Here is a 24,836-nt window from a genome sequence, read left to right on the forward strand (position 1 = left end):
GGATAGCTCTGGCCATTGTGAAGGGGGCATCTTAAGAAGTGTGTAGCCTTGGTGGCTTCCTAGGAAGGCCGAATTTCTTTTACATTATTTACATCAGCCGCCTAGAGCTGTATTCCAGAGATCTGCCTTGCCAGATGGAAGTCCACATACAAACATTTAGAAACACAGTGGCTCTCAACATCTTATGGGGGATAATTATTCATGCCAAAAAGAAAGACAAATGCTTGCTCTCCTTCATTCTATGTACTCCTTCTGAAGGGAGAGCATGGTCAAGTAAACCTGTTGCATATTTTATTGAGGGCACAAGTAGACTTCAAGAGTGACCATATACTTTATTGTCCAAGTCAGGACATGTTGAGAATACAAGCTATTTAAAAATAACTAACAAGCATTAGTGGGTCTCCCTACAAGAAATCCTGAGAGCTTAGGGACACTCTACATTTCTTACTGCACATACAGTGCAGTGTTCATTCTTTTATTCACCATTCATTCATCCATTGATTCAAGAAAATATCCAGTGCTGGACCTGGGTAGACAAAACCCACCCATATGAAATCTTCACAACAATAAAGATGGAAAGTGAACAAATAAGCAATAAGCAAATACTATAAAGTAATGGTGTATCCTATAAAGAAAAATAAAATAGGTTCCAGTGGGAGGGGAAGGATCCTGGAGACAGAGCACCATAGAGAAGGGAACAGGTGCCCCAACTTCAGAGTGGACGAAAGATGAGGAGGCTTGGGGAGAAGAAATAAGAGCATCTAGGGGCAATAGATCACACTGGGCCTCAAGGCTCCTGGGAACCTGAAATTTATGCTGAGATAGGAAGTTGCTAAAGGACTAATGCAGAGGGAATCTGTGATCTAATTTGCATTTTAAACATGAATCACTCTGGCCACTGTCAAGACACAAGGATGGGAAAAGGAGATCAAGCCATTGCAGCCACAAGGGAGGGAGATTGGTTGTGTTAGTTTGAATGAGAATGTCCCCAACAGATGTGGGCATTTGAATACATGATCCCCAGTTGGCCATGCTCACTGGAAAGACTAAAGAAAGGGGGCCTTGCAGGAAGAAGCATGTCACTGTAAGATGGGACTTGAGGCTTCAAGGACAGTTTGTTCTCTCTGCTGGTGTTTGCCATTAAGATGTGAGCCCTCGATTTCCACTGTTGATGCCACGCCTTCATTTGGCCTTTTATCACAGCAAAATTAATACAGTGTAGCTGGGGGCCAGGGTGGGAACAATGGCACTGGGATTTGAGAGGTAGATTCAGATAACACAGCATCTCTAGGATCTGTGTGTGAGAGGACACTGGTGCCTACAGCAGAAAAGACTTTGGGATGGGACTGGTCCCAGGCAGCCCAATCTAGGCTTCTGTGTCCCAGTATCCAAGTCATTGCTTACATTTTGGACAGGAGAACCATGCCATGTCAGTACTGTAAGTAGTTTGCTTACCTTTGGCCCTGTGATCTTCCTCCTTTGGGCATTTCCCCCCTTCCCACCACTTCCGCTTTAGAATCTCCAGCCGGTTGTTCTCCTGAAGCTGGAGAATGGCCAAGTCGAACTCATCCCGGAACACTGAGCCTACAGAGTCAAAGGAAAGTCCAGGGCAGGATGTCAATGTTCTCCTAGGCACACAGAGCTCCCCTTCCCAGCATATATCCTGGCCACGCTGTCCACTTAAACGCTGGGCAGGGCACAGATACAGCAGGTTGCATCTATCCCCAAGACCACTCTCCTCTAGCTCCATCTTCTCTGCTAAAAGAAGGGCCTTCTGACTTACATGGTCATCTTATGACCAAAGTCCTTAGCATGGCCAAGTAATGGCTTCCCAGAATTTGTGTGCCACCCATCTCCCTGCCTGGCACCTTTACTTTCTAATATAAGCAGAGAGCCTACCAGAATTCAATGATCTGCACAATGACACTCAGGAAATTGGCTGTAGATCCACCTATTAGCTTCTAGGAAGCTGCCATGTGTGTTCCTATGACACCAACCTCTCAGTCAGTTGTTTGACTTCTAAGTAACATTAATTTCTTGGGCACTTGAAACTGTTGCTACGTTACATTTGACAATCATTTATCATAGCCAACCACAAACCACTGAGAAAGAGCTAACCAGAGCATCCTCTTATCCATCTGCATGCAGAAGCCAGTCACCAGGTATCCCAACTCTCACAGCAGAGTTCACCAGCCTACTTCCCTGTCCATCACCCTGTGTCCCCATTACTCCTTCCCCATCAAGCAGAATGCTTTTTTTCTTTTGAGTATACTTCTTTCTAAATTTTTCCAATAGAATTCAGTCAAGGAGCTTCAGTTGACTAAAATTCAGGTTTAATCACAAAACAGGCTTCAATGAAAGCAGGGGGAGCTCAATGTCCTACAAGCATCCAAGACACTTGGAAAATAATTCAGTTGCCCAGTTTGCTTTCCCAAGCACTACAAAGATCCTGTGTGGACAGGTGCCTCTGAGAATGTCTATGGCATTGAATATAGGAGGAAGCCAGAATGAACTAATGGGGGCTTTCCACATTTAATGTGTATGGGAATCACTTGGAGATTTTGTTAAGTAGATGTTCTGATTAAGTGGGTTTGGGGCAGTGCCTGAGATTCTGCATTTCTGGAGAGCTCTAAGGCAATACCCAGGCTGCTGGGCCATAGACTTCCCTCCCTTCTTTAGGCATGAGTATGCAGAGTGAACACATGACAGCCTTGAATATGCTCTTTGTCGTGGCTGTCCATGCACAGTCATGTGTACAATGGGTGTGCAATACACACTTGTAGTGAATGAGCACATGAGCAAGTTGCCCTGCAGATATGGACAGATGATAGGTTACTGCTATAGAGATTGAGAGACAGTGTTTCACTGTAGCAAGGCACTTCCACCCAAATCTGTACTGGGGGCTGCGCTGCAGGCTCTTCAGATCACTCCCTGCTGGCTTTCTCAGTCCCAGAGCCATCTGATTCAGTTTCCATCTTCCTCATTGTTTCTCTTCTTTTCCATTTTCCCTGGGCCCAACCGCATCACTCATCCTGTGGTGGTTCTCTTCCCTCTTACTGAGAGAATGACATGCAGGTATAACCTCAGGGACCTAAGTCTTGCCTCATCAGCGAGTTGCATATCGTTCTTCCTAGCCTCACTTAAGAACTCAGGCCTCTCCACGGCCTACCCCCACCCATGTATCCTTTCCTATACAGCTGAGGCCTGCTCCGGAAAGTACTGCATTTGGAGATAAGTATCCTAGATTCAAGAAGGTGTCTCTTCCTAGTTTATGACCTTGGCCAAGAAGCCTAACTGCTCTAAATCTCAGTCCTAGTCTCTATAGCATGGGCATTAATCAAATCTACCTCTCACATGGCACAATGAAATGAGGCAACACATCTGAAACAGTATCATGGCAGAAGCAGGACAAAGGATAATTTTTTTCTTGATTATGTAAAACTGGTCGCTTTCATCTCAACTTTGTGTGGTCAAGTTCCCAGGGAAAGGAAGCACTTGACATTTAGGTTAAATTTATAGATTCACTAGAGTGTTACCAAGGTGCACCCCAATTTCATTTCATGATATACCCCACCATCTTGAAAGAAAATGTCAGCTAATACATTTCCCAAAGAGGCCCATAATCTGTAATATCAGTGTGCACTGATAAAATATGGCTGTAGGCAGAGCCTATGAAGGCTTGCCAGTGCACTGAGCAAAGCCTCATGACTGCTGGTGTCAGAACCGACAGTGTTCAGGGACGACTTTCACTATTGCCCATTCTGATTTGGTTGGTTTTTTAATCAGTGTTTTAGGAAGTAATCTGCTTTTACCAAACAACACTGGGAACTATAGGAAAAGTTCCTCAAGAAGGTTAAGTATGAGACACCTTGGGAAGGCACCTGACCAGCTATAGTTCTAAACCTCATAGTGGCTCCCTGAGGAGATATGGGAGACCTAATTCTATTACTTTGCTAACCAGGGCTGGAGGAAGTTAAAGCACCTATCTAAGGTACCATGACCAGCTCTCCCTGACTCCAAGGCCCTGCTTATTATATTCCAGCCGTAAATGAATTCTGTAATTTATAACACTTCAGTCAGGGAAAGATCAATCCAGGATGTGAAATGTGACTACAAGGTCTGCATGCCAAAGAGCAGAGCTCTCACATGGGCTAACATCCATACCTTGATTCTTTTGCCTGCCACCTTATTCAGGAACACCCTTACACCAAGACTGCTTGACACAGTGAAACACTCAATGGCCCAAATCAAATCACCCAGAGGAGGTGTTTACAACCCTCACAATCACAATCACAATCACAGCAGCTAAACACATCTCCTTATTTTCTGGTAGTGGAGCTATCAACAAAGTGAATGTCCTCTAAAAAGCACAGCTGTGGCACCATTTTAGTAGTCAAACAACTTACTCTTCTATAACAAAACCAGATGGCACCCAATAAATGTATTGTACACTGGTGCCCATTCTCAATGACCCACACCAAGTAGGAGTACTGAGAGCAGTGAAATCTACATAGAATTTGAAAGCCACCTTGTGTAATCTTGTCAGTAAACTACAAACGGCAAGATGTGTTCATCTCAATGCTCTAGCTCTTCCTTCATCCCATCGTTAGTAGAGACGCTAATCAGCAGGGAGATGGCCAAGGTGCCATAAACCAAGAGACAAGAACAAGTCCTAAAGTATCTTCCAGGAAGGCAATACTCTCCAGTAATTAGAATTATCCTCGAATAGTTAACAGATAAAATAACCAGTCAATTAGTTCTTTAATTACTGATTAGGGAGCTGGAAAAATGGCTGAGTCAATAAAGGACTTGTACAAATATGAGGACCTAAATTCAGATCTTCAACACCCAAATAAAAAGTGGGGCATGGTGGTGCACATCTGTAACCCTGGTGATGAGGAGGCAGAGACAGGGGGATCACTGCGATTAGGTCAGCCAAAACAGCAAGCATCAGTGAGCATCAGATCCCATTTCAAAAACAGAGGTAGAGCGCAACTGAGGAAGACATCCAATGTCAACCTCTGGCCTCCACATGTGTGCATGAACACACACACATGCACTCGCTTGTGCGCACACACACACACACACACACACACACACACACACACATACACACACACAAATGTACGCTTCTTAGAAGTCTGTTTGCTTTTTTTTTTTTCAACCATAAGAAAGCCTACCTAAAGTCAATCTCAAATTTATTGGTTCTAGAAACAGGGGTTAATGGATTCCAGACACATTCAGTGGTTTTGGCAACCCTGACCCTGCCTGGAGGAAGCTATACACAAAGGCTGTTCCTCTCCTGCCTACCGACTGGCATGCCAATCCCATAGCCCTTGGTGTCCAGCAGGCCCCCAATCTGAGTGAGGTTGCAGTTTCGCTGCCGATAGTACTCATTCATGGTGGACTCCAGCAGGAAGGCGTAGTTGGAATTCAACACCCTGGCAATTCCCTCCTCCGTGCTCTTCACAAACACACTTGGCTGCTTGGAATACATATAATTCCACATGCGTTGGTAGGTCTGGTAACGGGAATTCTGGGGAAATATCAGAAAGAAGTAGGGATGGGAAATGAGAAAGGAAAGAAAATGTTGGCTTAAAGAGGGAGGGAATCAAAGCCTTACCATGTAAGCCCTTTTGGGCCCTCCCCCCGTGCCCCACATCACAGCCAAGCACCTTTCCCTTCCTGATAGCTCAACTCAAGAGGGTCACTGCCATTGCCTAATGGAGGAGAGAACAGTGTCCTTAATAAGAGATGAAAAAGGCACCTGAGGTCCTGTGAGTTCTGCCTAGTGGGTTGATCACTGGTTCTGTCTCATCTACTTGCAGAGTTCCTCCAGCACCAGCTTCCTCATACTGGCAGAATTGGAATTCTGGTCATGTCCCTTCATTGTCCCTAAGTTTGGGGCAGTGTACTCAGGTTCATTCAAGGTTCATAAAAAGATACCCCTGAAGAAGCAGCACAGCTCTTTCTACCCATCTCCAGCCAGTGTATCAACTACATAAAGCAAGGCTGGCTTCTGTTTTACAAATAATAACAAGACAGAATTCTGGGGTTTGATCCAAACTCTATTTGTACCAAGCCTTTCCCTGTCCCCATGCCAACAGGCACTGAGATGCGGACTGAAAACAAGCTGAAGGTCTTGGGCTTATCTCATGTGAAAATGAGCTTCTTGGACATTGGGTTGGTTAGACACCCATGAGCCCCGGGGGAAATCTGCTTCCTTGGAGCTCTCTGGGCATATTAAAACTGCTATTCTGTGTGGCCTGCTTCTGTCAGCATTGGTGATCAATCAGCTTGGCTGTCAGTGAACTCTATACTATGGACCTTCTCCTGAGCCTTAAAAGGCCAAATCCTGAAGGACCCAAGAATGTCTGTACTTGGGAAACCATCAGTCTTGGAGAAATGACTACAGGGCATCTTCATTTAGTGTTCCTTAAATGTCTGTCATGTGCACATAATTTTCATTTGTGTGAACATGTGCGTGTATACCTATGTGTGAGTGTACAGGTGGATTTGTGGTGGCTTCCTTTACTACTCTCTATCATGTGATTTTGAGGCAGCAGTCTCTTCAATGGGGCTGGGGCTCACTGATGGGCTATACTCATGGCTAGAAAGCCCTGGCTACTGTTTGTCTCTGCCTCTACCCTACCCTCAGCACTGGGTTATGGGTGTGCATGACCACACCCAGCTTTGTGTGTGGACTATAGGGATCCAAACCCAGGCTTTCATGCTTGCAAAGCAAGCATTTTATCCAGGGAGCCATCCCAGCCCCATGTTATTTTAATCTTGCTTTGTCTAAGCACTAACTATAAAATATAACTCATTTTTTAAAATTTGAATGGCCATATCAGCTCCATCCTATGCCGTAATGTAAATAAGACTACAAGTTTGATTCACAGCATGTAATGAATGTAAAACAAACACACAACTATTATAAATTTAGAAGGTTCTATCACATTAGTTCTAAAATCATCTCAAGTACTAACAGCTGCTCAGGCACAACAATTTGGGATAGGTTGATATTCATACAAAGTCCTCCTGGGACCTCATTCTGGAGAAATTTTGTGGAACAGGAGAAAATTGAGCCCCACGAAGACCTCCAAGGTAGATGTTCAAAAGAGAGGATGAGATGAGCAGAGACATTTTGATCTTTAGTGCACAAGTTTCTCCACTTCCTTCTGCCCTCTCCACCACCCCATCCCCCACATTGAAGCACCCACAGGATGTTTACTTGGAAAAAGGTCATGCTGGAGCCTCCATGAATCGTGCCGTACTCGATGGCGGTCTGATCAGCCAGGTCATCCACGGACTCAATGGGCACTTCCATGCGTTGCACAGTCAGAAAGGCAGCCAGGTTGGCTGTATACGATGAGATGATGATCAGTGTGAATGCCCACCTATGCAGGAAGAGGCCAGGAAGCCATGATTGCCAGGGCACTCCCAGGACGCTTGGGTCCCTAAGTCCAGTTAGGCCATGAGCCAGAGGAAAGCAAGTGTCTTTTTTTTTTTTTTTAAAGAGATCTCAGGTCCATGTGGGGAGGGAAGGGATAAAGGACATATAATGACAAGAGACATGAACTGAGTTTGTGAGTGTTGCCTGGAAGATGACGATTGGTTGTGGGGTTTCTATCCCCTTGTTTCTGAAAGGCAATTACTTGTTGTTATTCAAAGGATGTATAGCCCATGCACACCAGAGTCTGGGAACTATAGCAGATGAGCTAGTGAATGAGGAAAGGGCTTTGTGCAGAGCTGGAGCAAGGGCAGCTCTCTTGCCTCCTCATTCTTAAGGCAGAATTCAGCTGCACATTGCCATGCAGAGAGTACCTAACAGGAGCAACATCCACTATCTCAGCTAATCCCTACAGCTCAGGAAGGTGAACCCATTCTCTCCAACTGCTGCAGGAAAGCAAAGAGCGGCTCTGGGAAGGAGCCAGTTCTATGACTGTAACAACAGAAAGTCTTTAATGAGGATGAACTGGTGAAAAGCATCTTTGGACCGTTGGAAGTTGAAATTGGAAAATACTCTGACAATGGGCAAGCTGCTTCAGGCTTTAAAGAGTATTCTATTGAATTACTAGAATTCATTTGAAATTTGAATAATTTTGCAATGCAGGCAGCATATATGTCAAACAGCAGTGTGTTCACTCTGGTAGGCTAAGCAAGATTTTCCCATCTGCTCATTAGGCTGTATCTACATCAGTACTGCCTTGTGTGTCAGGGGCTCAGTCACAGATCTCAGCACAGATCGGAATGGAGAATCACCAATTCCGAACCCATGGCATCTGAATTCACAAGGCTTTACCCAGTATGCAGAAACTGCTACTTTAATGCATAGCATTTGTCTTGGGACTCAGCAGCTGGTAGCTGCCAGGTGGATTTTCGAGACTAAGAAATCCCATTGTTTCTTTTGTTATCAAGTTGTTGTTATCAAGAACTCCAGCAGGATGTCTTCCTAGAGACACACAATAGGACTTCTATGTGCTTCACCACCAGGGAGATGGACTGCTTGTTTGTTTGTTTGTTGTTGTTGTTATTCTGGTCATAGTCTACCAATGAGATAGCAAGGAAAGCCCTGGTGTTTTCTGGGCTTCTTTATCTAATAAATGAAGATAATGACACCTTCTCTATCAGGGGACTGATAACAGCAAATGAGATACTATGTCTAGAAATAATTAGACAAATACGAGAGTTAGAAAAATGTAGAAAGGCTTCCAGGCTGGCCAGGGGATAAAAACCATCTGGTCACCTCCCTGCTGCTTTTTCAAGTAGTGACCTCTAAGTGACAGGCTTCCCTTCCTGTTCAGGACAAACTCTCTGCACCCTCCTTCAGCTCTTTACACAGTTGCATGCTGTTTCCTGTGATGATCCTGAGGGGCAAGCCCGAGTTGGGCAGCAGCCTGATGAGAAGCATGGTTAATGTACCCTGAATGTAGACATGTCCTCAGAGCTGTCTGGAAGCTTCTCTCAGGTTCATAGCCATATTCCCTGTTCTTTCCTGGATGGCATGTGGCTATTTGAGGCCACGGTCATAAAGACAAGGAGTCAGTCAGCTCAAGTGACCCAGTACAGATAGATCTACCTCAAGGAGTTGGTGGGGCTGTGCCCCTGTATCAAAGGGCATTAGCAGTTGCGAAGGTGGCACTTGCTCTGGTTGGGAGGCCAAAGCAGGTCATGGTGGCCCTCTTCTGGCCTCCCGCTGTCCCAGGGGACTAACTAAACTTGGATTTTTGTATCTCAGAACTCAAGAGACAGAGAGACATGCTGATAACTGTGGACAATGGGCTAGTAAGGATCTTTCACAGCAGCTCCTTTATCGCTGAGTTCCCTCCCCAACGTGCTTTGGAACACAGTGACTCAGTCATCTGGGGCTTGTTATTTTGAGCACCACTCTGTAGGATGTGGGCTTCTAAAACTCTCTGGAGGAAGGCTTTCCCTTGAATGCTGTAGGGAGCCAATGGTAGATGAAAATGGCGAAGAACAATGGCCCAGACATACCAGTGGCAAACAACACCCTTTGGAAGGAAAAACCCATGGAAATGAAATTAACACCCTTGGGTATTCCTCTTCCAAGGTTTCTGCCTAGGTTCTCTAGACTTCAAGGGAGTTCTGTGACTGCCTCTGTTAAAGTGATCTCCTCTCCTTGGGGACACAAAGCCCAATTCTGCCTGTTTATCTATTCAGTGACATCTCTGAAATACCTGGGAACAGGCACGCATCTTGCCTAAGTGGCTTAAATCCAGCCATATTTGGTATTAATTAGGGGCAATGAAAATTCTATATAGAAAGGGGTGTCATTATCCTAGTTACTAGCCCCAGCTCTAAAAGCAACTCTGGTACCTGTGTCTAGACCAACTGTGTGACCTACATACTAGTAATCTGTGATGGAAATACCTCACTCCCTTTCCTTTGGTTTAAACAGGCTGAGGAGGAGGCAGGGGGACCAAGGCTGAAGGTTCCAGAAGCTGTGACAGTCAAAACTATTATAGCTTGCTATGAGGACCCTCAATACTTGTATCTTGCAAACTTGCCTCTTTAGGCTGCACACTCTCTTCATTCCCCACAAGAATCTAATACAAATGACTGGGTTCCAAAGAGCTTTCCTAATGTCGAAACATTTGCCCAGAGTCTACAGGTTTGCCTGCTCCCGTATCTCTTGAGATAGATAGGCCAACCCTGTAGAGCCAGGAGGAGGACACAGCCTGAGAAAGCTGGGAGCAGAGAACAGAGACGGGACCTTCTCCTTTAGGGACTTTACTACAGGGTCCTATTTGCATAAATCTGAATATGCTTTCAATTGGCCCAGCTACCCTATCTCAGTCATTTTTCAGGTCAAAAGGTCGGCTTTTTTTTTTTTTTTTTTTTTGCTGTGGACCATCAAAGCTGTTTCCTTTGTTCTTTTTCCTTTTTAGTCTTGGCTCTTCTCTGTACCCAGACCCCAGAGCTAGGGCCAGGTACTAGGAGAAAGTAAATAAATAGTACTGAGCCTTTGTGCTCTCTTACCCTACCTCCCACATCACATTACCCACTACCTGGCCCCTTGCTAGGGTCTGTCTGGCAAGGCAGATCTTCCTGGTTGCTCCCCTTGCCATCAGGAAGGGTGGATCTGTTTGGAACCCACCTCCAGCCTCTATTTAGTCCAATCCCCTAGCCCTGGGGCCTTACCAGACGCCACTGACACAGCGGGTGGACAAGGCGCGAGGGGCGATGGTAGAGCCCTGCTGCATGAAGCCTCCAACTGGAAACCAGAGGCTGTTGCCTAGGGAGTACTGGTTGACCAGGAGATTACACCGGCCCTGTGCACAAGGATGTGGACTGTACCACTCATAGGGAGTTAACCTGCAGGAGAGAAGACCACATTCCAGTGGTGAGGACGGTAGACATGGGGTACTGGAGAGGGGCACAGCTGTATGACGGGATCATTTGCTTCTCTTTGCTGTACTGTTTCTTTCTCCCATGGAGGGGTAGCAGATGGGATGGCTAGACCAGGTTGGTGCTTCTCCGACTCTTTTCATTTATTCATTCAAATAAGTACTTTTCTCCCCTAAGTAAACTGAGATGCTCAACTCCAGTATTCAAAAGGACCAAAAGTGGTGCCTTTAGCAGAGAGTTGAGAGCACCAGGAGTGGGCATCCTGGGAGGGCCCTTGCTCTTTCATGGTGAATTCCTGAGGCCTGGGAAAGATTGCAGGGTGATGATTTAAAAATCCCTTACCCCAGCTCTTTAGTTCTGAAACCCTGGGCTATATCAGAATTGCCAGGGAGACTTATGTATAAGGCCCTGCCTGACAAACCTGTGAATTGTATGAGGGCTAAGACCCTGTAAGGTCCTGAGTGATGTGAATGGCACCAGGTCAGCATCCACAGTGACAGCCACTGACTGCTGTCAGCCCCAGCCTTAAAGATGCAGATGTACAAGGACCGGGTGATTCAAATATTAGCGCTCCCCCTGTTGTGAAGTAGTTGTGATGATGAGCTGGCTTGGGGATGGCTGCCTGGAGCTTCATTTTCCTATTCTAAAAATCTCACCCAAAAGACAGCATATGAGAGAGAGAGAGAAAAAAAAGGACAATCTGTCTGAATGAATAGGCATTGGGGCTTCAGAGTTCTTGATGCCCACATGTTGTCTATAGCTCCCAGAAGCCGTTGCACTCCACAGAACCCATTTGTAAACCACTGCCTTAGAGCACAATATCCCAGGTTTGCACAGCATACAAATATGTGGTCTTATGATTAGCCCTCTAATACCTTTCCATTTTCATTCTTTGAGATAGGGTTTCACTCTAGCCCAGGCTGACCTGGAACTCACTATATAGCCCAGATTAGCTTCAAACTCATGGCAGTACTTCTGCCTCAGTCTCTTACCGTGATAGACTAGCACATTTTCTTGTGTTTTCTTTTTTCTAATGCCTCATTTTGGACAGTGTATGGGTATGGTGACCACAGAGGAGGGTGTAGAGCTCATCCGGGCAGCTTTAGGTGAATCAGGCTTGTGTGTTTATACATTAACAAAGCCCTAAGACACTTTTCAGGTGACTTGAAAACTGTGCAGACTCCACTACCTAACTGTCCACACATACAGACGTAGCCACAGGGGGCCGAAGAGAAGCTCAGAGCAGCAGAGCCTGGATCTCACAGACAGCTTCCTAAACACCGCAGCAGACAGCACTGCGAAGTGGAGAGCGAAGTGTCAGACAGCACGCGAGCACCCGCGCCTCGCCAGCTGTCACTGACAACAGATACTTGACAGTGGCGATGCCTGTGGGGCCAAGAGGGGTGGGAGGCATACAAGTAGCAAACTCAGTGTCTTTGAAGACTAACTAGATGGTTACAAAGGCCATTTGTTATTGTTCGGCTGGATCTTGTGAGTCCTGGGTGAGTGTCTTGCTTTTGGCTTTGATGACCTGCGAGGCTCAGTACATTCCTGTTGTCTCTCCTAAGTGGAAAGAACATGGACTCCCTAACACATAGAACAACCTTGGGAAGTTCCCCTCATAGAGCATGGGCCAAAGGATCATCTGGTCCCCAAAGCTGTGGCCTGGAGACATAAAGAAGTCTTTGCAACAAGGTCTCTGTCAGGTTTCTAGCTCAGCCTGAGCTATTCTCCCCCCCACACAACAGTCTGCTATAGCGAGATGAGGGTTGAACAGGTGGTAGGGGCATGAATGGGTGGCAGGTGAACTGTCCTGAAGCCAGGCTACCTCACCCTAGGGGCAAACAACCCCTCTATGTACAATCTTTGGAATTAACAGCCTAGGGATACATTCCTAGGGTCCTTCCATACAGCCAGAAACAGTGTCTGGCTTCTGGGGACACGGGAAAGCTTATTCTCCCTAACCCCTCATCCTCACCATTTCTCTCAACCTAATGCTACACACAAATGCTCCCTCTTATCGCCTGCTACCCTACGTGGTACTTGTTCAACAAGACAGCTGTGTTTTCAGAGCCAGAGCCAGCCCCTGCAGAGGCAGCATCCTCCCTGGCCTGTGTCACTGTGGCCTCTGGTCCCCCCCCCCCTTCCTCACCCGCCCTGTCTGGATGTGCAGGCTCCATTTCTTGTCTTTCAGCACTTTATGGCGGATCCTGGCAAAGACAGATGCCAGGGTGGCCAAATGCACTGTGCTTAATTAGAGTCATCTTCCTGTCACCCCCTCCCTCTTCTCCCTTTCCCAAGGCTCCTACCCAAGTTGGGGGTGGGGGGTGGCTAGGAGGATGCAGGAGGCCAGAGTACAGGAGCAAATCTAGACGAGCAAACCTGTCTGCGCTGCGCATGGTAGGGAACACATGCATGGACAGATGGATGGGTGGTGTGAGGCTGACAGCTGGGCAGAGAGCATTTCAGGCTCCCAGTCCATCTCTCAGCTCTATTTGGCCAAAGTCTTCTAAACCATCCTCTCCTCCTCCCACCCCCGCCCCATGCAGTTCCCAGAGTGGACACGAGGTGGCGATGTGAGGACAGGGAAGGGAAGGGAAGAGTACCTAGCCACCAGGAAGAGGACACAGCTGACGGCCAGATAAGCTAGAAGCATGAAGAGCCAAACTCCTGGAGAAAAGGGGTCCAGAAAGGAGAAATAGCCCGGTCTGCGTCCCTGAAAATGGAGATGAAAATAAGATTCACTATATACAGTCAGTCAAATGGCTTTGGACGGGGCAGGGCAGGGCAGGGCATGAGCACTGGTTTGGTCCAACACTCTGGTTTCTTTGGGCTCTGGGCGATTCTAATGACACCAGGGATGATGGTAGAGTAGGGACTGTCCTCGAACACTGGATCTCACAGATGAAACTAAATAGCAGTGTGTGTGTGTCTTTTCCTGGGATGTGGGGGCCTTTGTACTGAACAGATCCGCCAGGCCTTGATTCCTAGGACACACTGCCTTGCATTTTTGGGGTGTGTGGATGAGCTGAGGAGATCCTCTGAGCTCGTGTTGCTGTGTCAAGGTCTGAGCTCAGTACCCCACTTTAACACTTAAACATCTGTATGTTTCTCTCGAGACTGTTAATGCAGCAGGCTTCCTTAGCTTTTTGCTCTGCATAATGTTCTCACAGACAGTGAGAATATTCATGCAAATTTTGAAACAGTCCTGTGGGTTCATTTAATGAGTGAAGGAATGAAAGCCCAAAAGATGTACCCAAAGTCACACAGTAGTAAATGGAAGACTTTGAGACCTATTGTCTAACTCAAAGCTGCCTTCCTGTCCCTTTACACCATGATGATATACTACTCCAGAGTTGGAGCCAGGAGGGGAAAATACATGCCAACTTCTCACCAACTTCTGCACAAGAAGCAGAGTAGAATGTGAAAGATAGTGTCACGGTATCTGCTTCATTTTCAGCTGCGTGGTCCTGGGTAAGTCCCTAGTCCTGTCTGGCCTCAGCTAGAGCTGGACCAGATCAGACCCACTCTCCAAAGAGCAATGAGCTGCATGGAGCCACACACAGGCTTGCTTCATTACCCTACAGACTTTCATTTTGCACTAGTTGTCAGTGTTAAAGGAAGAGCAGAGTTCACACACACATGTACATTCCTACTTTGCTAAAGGAAATGAGCATCGTAGGTCAGTGGTTCTCAACCTGTGGGTCATGACCCTCTGAGGGTTGAATGGCTTTTTCATAGGGGTCACGTAATATCACTGGAAAACAGACATTTACATTATGATTCATGACAGTCGCAAAATTATAGTCATGAAGCGGCAATGAAACAATTTTATGGTGTGTGTGTGTGTGTCTCTCTCTCTCTGTGTGTGTGTGGTGTGTGTGTGTGTGTGTGTGTGGGTTCACTGCCACCTAAGGAACTGTATTAAAGAGTCACAGTGTGAGGACGGTAGAGGACAGGACAGTGAGAAAGCTGAGCAGTGGCTGCCGCTACAGATAGAGTATGCTCTCTCCAACCCCGTTCCCGTATCAGCTTTGTTTCTTTTGTTTACTACAAAATCACTGGGCAAGAGGCTGCCTAAGGGCCATTCAGAATAGAAATGCTGCAATTTTATGATCTCGGGAACGGAGGAAGTCTGTAGACAGAACTAGAAGTCAGTGTTACCTTCAGCCGTTCTATGAAAAGTTCTGCTTTCACAGTTAAGAGTTTACCAGTCTTCATACCGCCTACTATCTGCATCCTGCATCCAGCATCCAGGTATGTCATATTTACTTGGGGGCCCAGGAAAACAAATGAAAAACACCTACACCAATACTGACTAAACTCAACCAGGTCTCTGAGTTGGCAGTAGTCATAGGAAACTACAAGGAGCTGAGCAGCTCCCACTAACAGTGTCTGTCGCTACAGCCTTCCGTGTGGCAGCGAGAGAAGCAGTTGTGAGTGCCTGCATAGCCCTATTCCTCAGGGACATCAGTTTTTCTGGGTGGCTTCTCATTCCCTTCCAGAGAGCCAGGAGGGACATCCTCAATTCCCCAGGGAAGAATTTTAGTTTCCGCTGGGAGACTGTCTCAGAGGGGACACAGAGAGGATGCCAATGGCTCACCACTTGCCAGCACACGAATGCTAGGTGCATATAGAATAACACTTGATCAGGCTGATTGGGAAACTGAGCCAGTTTGTGAAGCAAAGGCCAGGAACTGAGGGAAGGGGGCAGGAAGAGGAGGACATGATGGAGACCAGACCATGTGAGTGTTTGGTCCCATCTTTACACAAATTCTCTGAAAAGAAGCAAGGGGTTCAGGGGCAACAGAGTTTGGATCCCTGCTTGCTCTAGTGACTGTCGTATTCCCCACCCAAGCTGCTGTGGCAGACACAGAAAGACACAGAGTATAAAGAATCCACACAGATGATGAAGGACTCAAAGGGGACCAGCCTACACTTCTACTGCATCAGTCGCTAGCTTGGCCCACTCTCAGACTGCCTCCGGATAAATGTATGCCAGTTCTATGTGACCTGTTAGGACTGTGTCACTCTGTGTCTTTCAACAGAGAGACAGGAGAGGGGGGACAATCTTTTATTGTTACTTTCTGAATCTGAGGCCCCATCAGATGCTCCATGTTAGATATCTATACTTGATTCTATCACAAGAGGTGAACCAGAGGAAGACGGCAGAACTATTTAAAGCTGCCAAATTTGGTTAGGGGCAATAAGAAATGATGTAGAGCCTTGAGAAAAACTCTCAGAGACTTGGGTTATAAGACATAGGACATCACACAAACAAGATGTAAGATGTAAGCATGGCCTCACTAGAAAGCTACCAGTCACACTGGCACAGCAACATCTGATTTCAACAATGATTGACTGACACCAACCATAAGAGCAAGGCCTGGGCAGTCATTTGATATCTGGGTCTGGGTTTAGACTGAGCCACTGTTGAAATGACAGCAAAAGAAGTATGTTCCTTGCAAGCTTCCGAATGCCAACCATTTTTCCTATGTGCATGTTTTAGATTGCTTCTTTCCCAAGGAACACCCTAGTTACTGGGACTTGGAACAAGTCATGATCACATGCCATAGGCATTTCTTCTGCATATTAGCTTCCTCTAAACCCAAAGGATGTGTGATAGTGGCAACTCTTCTTCTGAAAAACTTGGTACTTCACTATGTTCTCTTAATTTCAATACCCAATTTTCCAAGGTGGCAGATGGAAGAATCAAGACCCAGGGAAACTAAGTGCCTCACTCAAATCAATAGTGATGGCTTCAATTTCCCTGGTACTCACCCATCAAGCTGTGCCACCAGCACACTGTACTACTCCATTCTCATGGCAGCTGTACCAAGTCGTGTTTGACTCTTCAATTTTTGCAACTCTCGCCAATAAACTCCCTAATTAATCCCAGGCCTTCTACCCCAATGCCAAGAGAATCCCAATTTACTTGATCCTACCCATTTAAAATACTCATAAATGTTATTTATCTAGCCTCATCATCATTTATTGAGACTCCGTTGTTTTATAGGCATTTGTATTGATTTATACAATCAATATAACTGCTGGGTGCAAGTGAGGCCAGTTCCTTTTGGTGAATGCAACCATTCTGAGTGTAAATAAGTGGTGCTTTATGCATCTATCTCTCTATATATAGTCATAGACATAGATCTGTGCCTCGGAGGTCATGGACAGGCCAAGCCCTACTGATGGTACTGAAAATTAGAAGCAGCTGTCTTGGCTTTTAGACTATGCTTCAATTTGAGTTTGCATCTTTGGTGCTCTTTGGTGATGAGAGAGCCCTAAAGGATTGGTCATCAGATAGCTCACGGTCCTGGTTTGTGGAGGTTGTTTGAATTGCATCATGACAGTGGACCTTCCCATATGAAACATGTCAACACTTCCTTTTACTTTCTATTAGTTCACTCAGATTTCTATGTGTTGGAAAATGATATTATAGAAAGAAAGCACTCTCCTTCCCAAAGTCTAGAGCCAATGCAAGGGACATGGGAGCCTGATAATGCAGGAGGAGAAGTAAATAAAGATGCTAACTCTGGAGCCAGACTACCAGGGTTTATACTGGTGTTCTAGCTAGTTACAGGCTCAACAATGTTGGGCAAGCTACCTAACCTCTGGGTTTCTACTTACTCCTTATAACTTGGGGGTAACAATAATTTGACTTTCTAGGATTGTCTTGAGGACTGAAGATATGGTACGGTGTGTCTGTCTGTCTGTCTGTGTGTCCGCGCACACTTTTCTCTATCTAATGGCAAACAGGAATGAAAGGAAGGATGATGTGTGACAAAGGAGGAGACTTCCTTCTACACCAATACCTTTCCCTTCCCCTAGTGCACTAAACATACTACTTCCTGTTTCATGATGACACAGGATGAAGTTGTTTGAGGGAGAAGGTGACCATCTGGCCTCAGCCACTTTTCCTAGTTCTTCAAGTCCCTGTGGATTATAGCACATGAATCAGAAGGGCTCTCCAAGGAATCAGCTAGGGCAACCCAGGCTTCATCCTGAAAGGATGCATCTTAGAAATCAGTGGTTCTATTTGTTGTGGTGGTTCTATTTGTTTTGCTGAGACAAGTAGCCTAGGCTCAGCTTGAACTCACTGTGTAGCTCAGGCTGACTTCAAACTCACAATCCTCTTGTCCCTGCCTCTTGAGCGCTGGTATACCAGCTGTGTCATTATGCCTGCCTCTGGTTCCAATCCTGAGAACTCTGTTCCACCTCAGCTTTCCCAAAGAAAGGTCCTGAAGAATGAAGCAGACACATGGCAGATGCTCTTGGATCTGTGGAAGGGCAGTGTGCCTCACCATCATTTCTCTACACATCACACTAGTGACATCAACTCCTTCCCTGTGTTCCCATCTCTCCAGCATGTCACTAACAAAGTGTCATCACGTCTCTGTGTCCTTTTGAATGTCTGTGGGACTAAATGGCAGTTTACAAGGCAGTTCTTGTTAGACAGCCAACTGCCAGGGATGGTCAGTGGTCAGTAAAACATCCTCTAGGGTTGAGAAGGGAAGGAGATAGTTTATCTGTTACTCATCCTGGGAGAGACAGAGGAAGTTATTTATAATTGTAAAAGCTTATATTGTTAATCTGCAGTATGTGTCTTTTTAGTGTGGGGCTTAGTGTGCACCCTACCTTTGAGCCCAGGAGGATAAAGTAAGCAAGGAGCACCTCCAATCCACATAAAATACCTTGATAGTTGGTTGTTGATATGTCTCACATACTAGCATATCTATTCTTACTTCACTGCTTGGAGATCTGCTTGGAGACACCCAAGTTCCCAAACTAGCATAACATTGACTCGCAGAGTGGGCAGTCCTAGGCAAGCTACTCATCATCTCTGGGTGTCTTTTTTTTTTTTTTTTCTTCAGTAAAAGCAACACACTGTGACCCACATGAAGGATGGATGTGACCATTAGTAAAACAATGCTGATATAACAATCTGAGCTACTTGAGGGAGCTGTGCTCAATATATAGCCAATATTAAGATGCCTCTCTTTCCAGGGGTCCATATTTCTATTGATGGGGTATACTCTAAAGTTACTCAGCTTTAGGGACTTGGACATGATACATTCATTTTTGGCCTCCAAAGAACAGAATATTAAGCTACAAGTGGCTCACTGGCTTACTTAGCACTATTTTCCATGTTCCCAGACAGCCATTCTGAGATGAAGCAGACCATCCTGGAAAACAGATAGCACACCAAGCAAATGCCAGACATTAACTTGATATTGGCATTCATTTCTTTCTCACTTTTTAATCATTGTCTATCTTAGTCACTGTGCTATTGCTGTGAAGAGACATCATGACCAAGGTAACTCATAAAAGAAAGCATTTAGTTGGGGGTTAGTCCAACTAACTTCAGAGGGTTAGTACATGATCATTATAGTGGGGAGCATGGTGGCATTGGGTCAACCATGATCCTGAACAGTAGCTAAGAGCTTTATATCATGAACCACAAGCAGCAGACATATATATGTGTGTGGTGTGTGTGTGTGTGTGTGTGTGTGTGTGTGTGTGTGTGTGTGTGTGTATGTGCATGTATATGTATGTATATGTGTATATGTATATGTGTATATGTATATGTGTATATATATATGCATATATATATATATATATAGAGAGAGAGAGAGAGAGATCTTCCCCAACAAGGCCACACCCCTAATTCTTCCCAAACAATTCTACTAACTGAGGACCCACGAATTTAAACATATGAACCTGTGCAGTCCATTCTCATTCAAATCACCTGATTATTCATTCAGATACATCTGATTACTTCCCTCTCTCTGTCTCTGTCTCTCTCTTGTTTTATATTAGTTTTATTGAGAGAAAAGATTGTAGCTGGGAGCAAAGGAAAGAAAAAGAACAGATCATGGATCTTTCCTACTTGTTCATCTAAGGTAGAAGACTGCAGGACAGAGGGAATGGTCACATTTTCTAGGGTGTCCCTAGAAAATGGCACTCAGGCTGGCTGGAGACTTTCTGTGGCATCATGGATTTCACAGATTGAGTCTTCGGATAGGAAAGAACTTTGAACAGTCATCTAATTGGTGCATGTCCTGAAAGTGAAGGGAATATACATACTATAGTCTGAGACAAGTAATCAATCGAGGGTATTTGGAGCCTGGAGACAGGAAACCCAGCTTTAGTGCCTGTGACAGCACTCATGACCAGGCTTCCTGGCTTCCAGCTTCCTGGTCCATGCATTAAGGATCACCTCACCTATGCCTTGACACTGCAGCACTCAACCAGAGCCTGTGATGAAGTATCTCATAAATCAAGAGCTGTGTGTCAGCATGCTAGATCTTAGACGTCAATCCAACGTCCCAGAAGAAGCCAACATGAAATTGTTTAAATGAGATCAACCCATTTGGGGGTTAAGTGGGCAAAATGTTGAATCCCAGGTTGGGTTCTAGCACATTCCAATAATACCTAGCTACAACATAAAGGGAGTGCTGGAGGAATACAAACGTACTTTAATAGTAGTCTAAGCAAAAACATCATGAGACAAATTGTTGCAGTGGAGGGAAAAAGACAGAGAGCCACAAGATATACTCTGTCAAATATGTTCCCCCCCCCCCCAACCAGGCTTTTCTCTCCTCTATTTACACATAGCTGAGAACTCACAGTGCACATTAATACCTTAAAACTCTTGAAAACAAAATCCCCTTGGAGATAACCTGCTAGACTAAACATTGAACTTCTGATTAAAAAGAAATGAGTTAAATTGCCTGGGGACTCATAAGTCTTGAACTCCATCCAGATCCTGTCACTTAACTACCATCTTGGAAGCATCAAGGCCACCTCAGATTCTAATGGCCCAACCATATGTCTGTGGTCTAGAATCACATCTGGTCTCAGGCAAGGGTCCTGACGTTTTCTCATGTGGATGCAGTGATGGAGATAGTGATGGTGACTCTTCATCAGCAACCTGACTGGTTTGGAATCCCCCTGGGAGACACACCTCTGCAAATACCGGTGAAGATATTTCTAGAGAAGTTTAGCTGAGGGGGAAACCTTAGCCTGAGTGTGGGCAGCACTAGCTCATGGGCTGGAGTCCTAGACTTAATAAAAGGAAAAACAAAAGGAAGGTTACCAGCCTCTCTCTCTGCTTCCCGACTGTGGGTACAATGTGATGGGTGGCTTCACATTTCTGTCAGCCCTCCCTACTGTAATGGACTGTATTCTCAAACTCTAAGAAAAAACGAAGCCTTCATTTCCCCCCTTGAGTTGCTTTGTCAGGGACTCTGTCACAGCAGGAAGAAGAGTAACTAATAAAGATGCTGTGTTGTATGGGGGATGTGTCGACATTGGGGGAGAGAACAATAAGTTCAGATGGCAGGTACAGCTCGGCCTGGATGGATGATGCATCTGGGCTGCCTGAAATACCCACCTTCACTTTGTTTCTATTCTTGAGACCAATTGAGATTTAAAAAAAAAAAAAAAACAAATAAAAATAAGACTAGTGGGTTATACATTCCTTTGTCCGGCATACTTAACCTCCCTAGCACACATTGGTGTTTGTGAGGCTCTGAGTTGTCCTCCTGAGAAAACAGTGCACACTGACCACAGGGTCACTGGATGTGGTCTTCATTCTTCCCTCTCTCCTCCCCAGTTTTCTTTTCATGCCTACCAAGTAACACTATATGTTTAGAATCATCACATTTTATAAATCAAAAGTCACATTCTAAAATTCTAGCCTGGCAAAACAGAAACTTTCCTTTAACATGCTCCATACTGGGGCCTGGTTAAGAAGAGATGGTAAAGAATATCTAAATGCAACATGAAAGTATATAATAGATGGCAGCAGCCAAGAGAAAGAGAGAGGAAGGGTAGGGGAGACCATTTGACATTTGTGCTGGGTATAGAATGGCAGTAATGATTTTATTCTGTGGTTGAGGAGAGAGTAAGTGTGAACCAGATAAGGAGATAAAAGGAGACTATTGTTAACAGTAAACCATGCTAGGAGGTTGGACAGCTGGTAGATGATTTGAAATATGAGGTTGATTAAGTCTGTAAAACAAGCAAGCAACTCTCGGGCTGTAGAATAAGGACTGGAATGCAGCGAGGGACAATTTCCCTGCATTTACTACATATAATAGTGAACACTTCCTTGCATATCTTCTAAGAGCATTTCATGTGTGTTCTTATTTAATCTCCACAACAACTCATTTCTACAGGTGAAGACACCAAGGTACATGTGATGCATGGGTAGCCAATAACTGTCTGATCCAGCATGAACCGCAGGCAACCAGGCTTGAATCCATGATTTCACCACCATTTCTTAGTGAATGCTGGTGAAGATCATGGTCTTAGGTTGTGGACAGTAAGAAAATAAGAGACACTTTTCTATGGAGGAGAGCTAAGCCATGGTTGTGACAGCAGCAGAAGACATGGAGATTACTGGAGTTAGAGAACTGTTTAGAGGGTATGCAGAGAGGGTCAGTTCAGGTCACAGAATGGAGGTGCTACTATTTAAGATGGGACAAAAAGGGAATAAGTTTGCTGGATGAGATTATTCAGATACTGTCTCCAAATATCCCAGGGCAGCAGACCTGGGCAAGCTTCCTCAATATTTTTCTCAGTCAGGAAGTTCTTCCTTAGATCCAACTGAAATTCACCCTGTTGAAGCGAAACTCTTTCTTACTGTCCTGAGCAGTTTGTGATGCTGTTTGGGTTGCCTATTAGCCATCCAGGTGAAGAAATGCCCTGTGTGAGATATATGCTGCTGGAGTTCAGGGAGGAGTCCAGGATGAGAGTGGCATTATCTAGGGAATAATGTAAGGACAGGCCAGAGTGTAAGGAGTAGATGGAGGTTTCAGTCAAGGTGATGGAGGGGTACCAGAAGTGTCAGGAGACAATGGTGACTCAGGTGTTAGGAATGAAGAGTTTCAAGGGGTTCAGTGTGTCAGCAGTAAACTTGCCAAAGCCAGACTCCTTGGCTGGTTTGTCAATTAGCAGGGTATGCTCTTATTTTGGTCTTAGAGACGGCTGAACAGAAACAGATTATGCTGAGACTAAGAATAAGGAAATATACTATAATTGATATTTGACAACCTATATTTAAAACAATCTGAAAAGTGTTAAAAATTAACAAATTGTTTCTGATAATCTTTAAGCTTCAGAAACATACTAGCTACCACTTATTATTCTGTAGGCTGTGTGTGTGTGTGTGTGTGTGTGTGTGTGTAGTGTGTGAGGGTATGTGTGTACAGTGTGTGTGCTGTGAGTGTGAATGTGTGTGTAATGTGTGTGTAGTGTTTCTGAGAGTGTATTGTGTATGTATGTATAGTGTGCATGTAATGTGTGTGTAGTGTGTGCATAAATGTGTGTGTGGTGTGTGTGAGTGTATGTGTGTATAGTGTGTGTGTGAATGTGTGTATAAAGTGTGTGTAGTGTGTATGGGAGTGTATATATGTCTATGTGTGTAACGTGTGTGTGAATGTGTGTGTTATGTGTGTGTAGTGTGTGTAGTATGTGTGTGAGTGTATGTGTGTATGTGATATGTGTGTAAGGCGTGTGTGTATTCATGAATGTGTATGTGGAGGCCAGATGTTGCTGTTGCCTGTCTTCTTTTATCACACTCAACCTTGCTTTGGAGATAGTCTCTCATTGGGCCTGGAGCTCATTAGTTCAACTAGACCACCTAGCCAATGCAGCCTGTAGTCTATCTGCCTCCACCTCCATGGCACTGGGATTAAGATGCTATCTAGTCACTGTTCTATTGGGAAGAGACACCATGGCCATGGCAACTCTTGCAAATAAAGCAATTGGGACTGGCTTACAGTTTCAGAGGATTAGTCCATTATTTACCATTATGGTGGGAAGCAGACAGACATGGTGCTGGAGCAGTAACTGAGAGATTTACGTACTGATCTACAGGCAGCAGGCAGAGGGAGAGAGAGACACTAGGCCTAGTGTGGGCTTTTTATACTTCAAAGCCCAGTGACACACCTCTTTCAACAAGGACATACCACCTAATCGTTCTCAAACAGTCTCGACCCATGGTGACTAAGTGTTCAAATATATGAGTCTCTGGGGAGTTTCTTATTCAAACCACCACTGATGATGACACCACTGTGGACCTGGCTTTTACATGGGTTTGGGGGGATCTGAACTCAAGCCCTTAGGCTTACACACCAAGCACTGTACTCACTGAGCCACTTTGCCAACTCTCTGGAGGCTTTTGCAATTGTGCTTAACTGAGATTACATTATGCAATATATACATATAATGATGTATTACAGGATATTCCATGGATACATACAAATTTAAAGCTTTTGTATTAAAAATGAATAAAAACAATTCTTGACTAGGCATTTACACTGAGTTAATTACTTCTACATTCACACACAGACTTGATTGCTGCCAGATGCTCACCTTTTGGTAACAATTACTCATTAGTCAGGTGACCTTATAAACATGGGGAAGAAGAGATTCTAGATCCTTATAGATTATAAATGAGAACAGATTAGCCATATTTTTGCTCAAAGATAACCATAAATCAGAGGAAATTCACAAACCAGTAAACACCAATTAGTTAACTGTAATTCTGTTCCATTGGTACTATTATTTGGAAGGCAAGGCTTCTCTGCATAGGTTCATATGGAGCTCTGGTGGCAGACTCTGCCTGCACAGTTCTCAAACAGCTGTGCTCACTGCAGACACTGCTTACTAGGTCTCCTTTGCTTCAGCCAATTCAGGAATGTTCTCTCACCAATTGAGTTTCTGGTATTTTCTAAGCACACAGAATGCACTCGGTAAATATTTGTTGAATAAATGCATAAGCTGTCAGGTCTGCTCAGTGTAAGTTGCTCATGCCAGAATTCATTCTTCACTGAGTTCAGCCTCAATATAAATTAGCTCTGAGCAGCTGGGTGGCATACTGGTGCCTCCACAGTGGGGTTGGAAAGAGGAGGAATTCTACACTAGCCTGGGAGACTGTATCGGTCAGTCAG

General features: G+C 45.0%; 1 protein-coding gene across 3 annotated transcripts in view; it reads right to left on the reverse strand.

Annotated features, from left to right (window-relative positions):
* Grik4 (glutamate ionotropic receptor kainate type subunit 4) overlaps nt 1-24,836 on the reverse strand; it is a 419,871-nt gene that overhangs the window by 14,470 nt on the left and 380,565 nt on the right. For 2 of the 3 annotated variants that reach the window (XM_051197190.1, XM_051197188.1), the window contains 5 exons: nt 13,479-13,588; nt 10,666-10,839; nt 7,235-7,400; nt 5,311-5,536; nt 1,456-1,584 (listed from right to left, as the gene is read on the reverse strand). In XM_051197190.1, coding sequence (XP_051053147.1) covers nt 1,456-1,584; nt 5,311-5,536; nt 7,235-7,400; nt 10,666-10,839; nt 13,479-13,588 — 805 coding nt within the window. The remainder of the gene's footprint in view (nt 1-1,455; nt 1,585-5,310; nt 5,537-7,234; nt 7,401-10,665; nt 10,840-13,478; nt 13,589-24,836) is intronic. The other variant, XM_051197191.1, reaches the window with a different exon arrangement.

This window comes from Phodopus roborovskii, unplaced genomic scaffold (genome assembly GCF_943737965.1).
Source record: "Phodopus roborovskii unplaced genomic scaffold, PHOROB, whole genome shotgun sequence".
Lineage (NCBI taxonomy): Eukaryota > Metazoa > Chordata > Mammalia > Rodentia > Cricetidae > Phodopus > Phodopus roborovskii.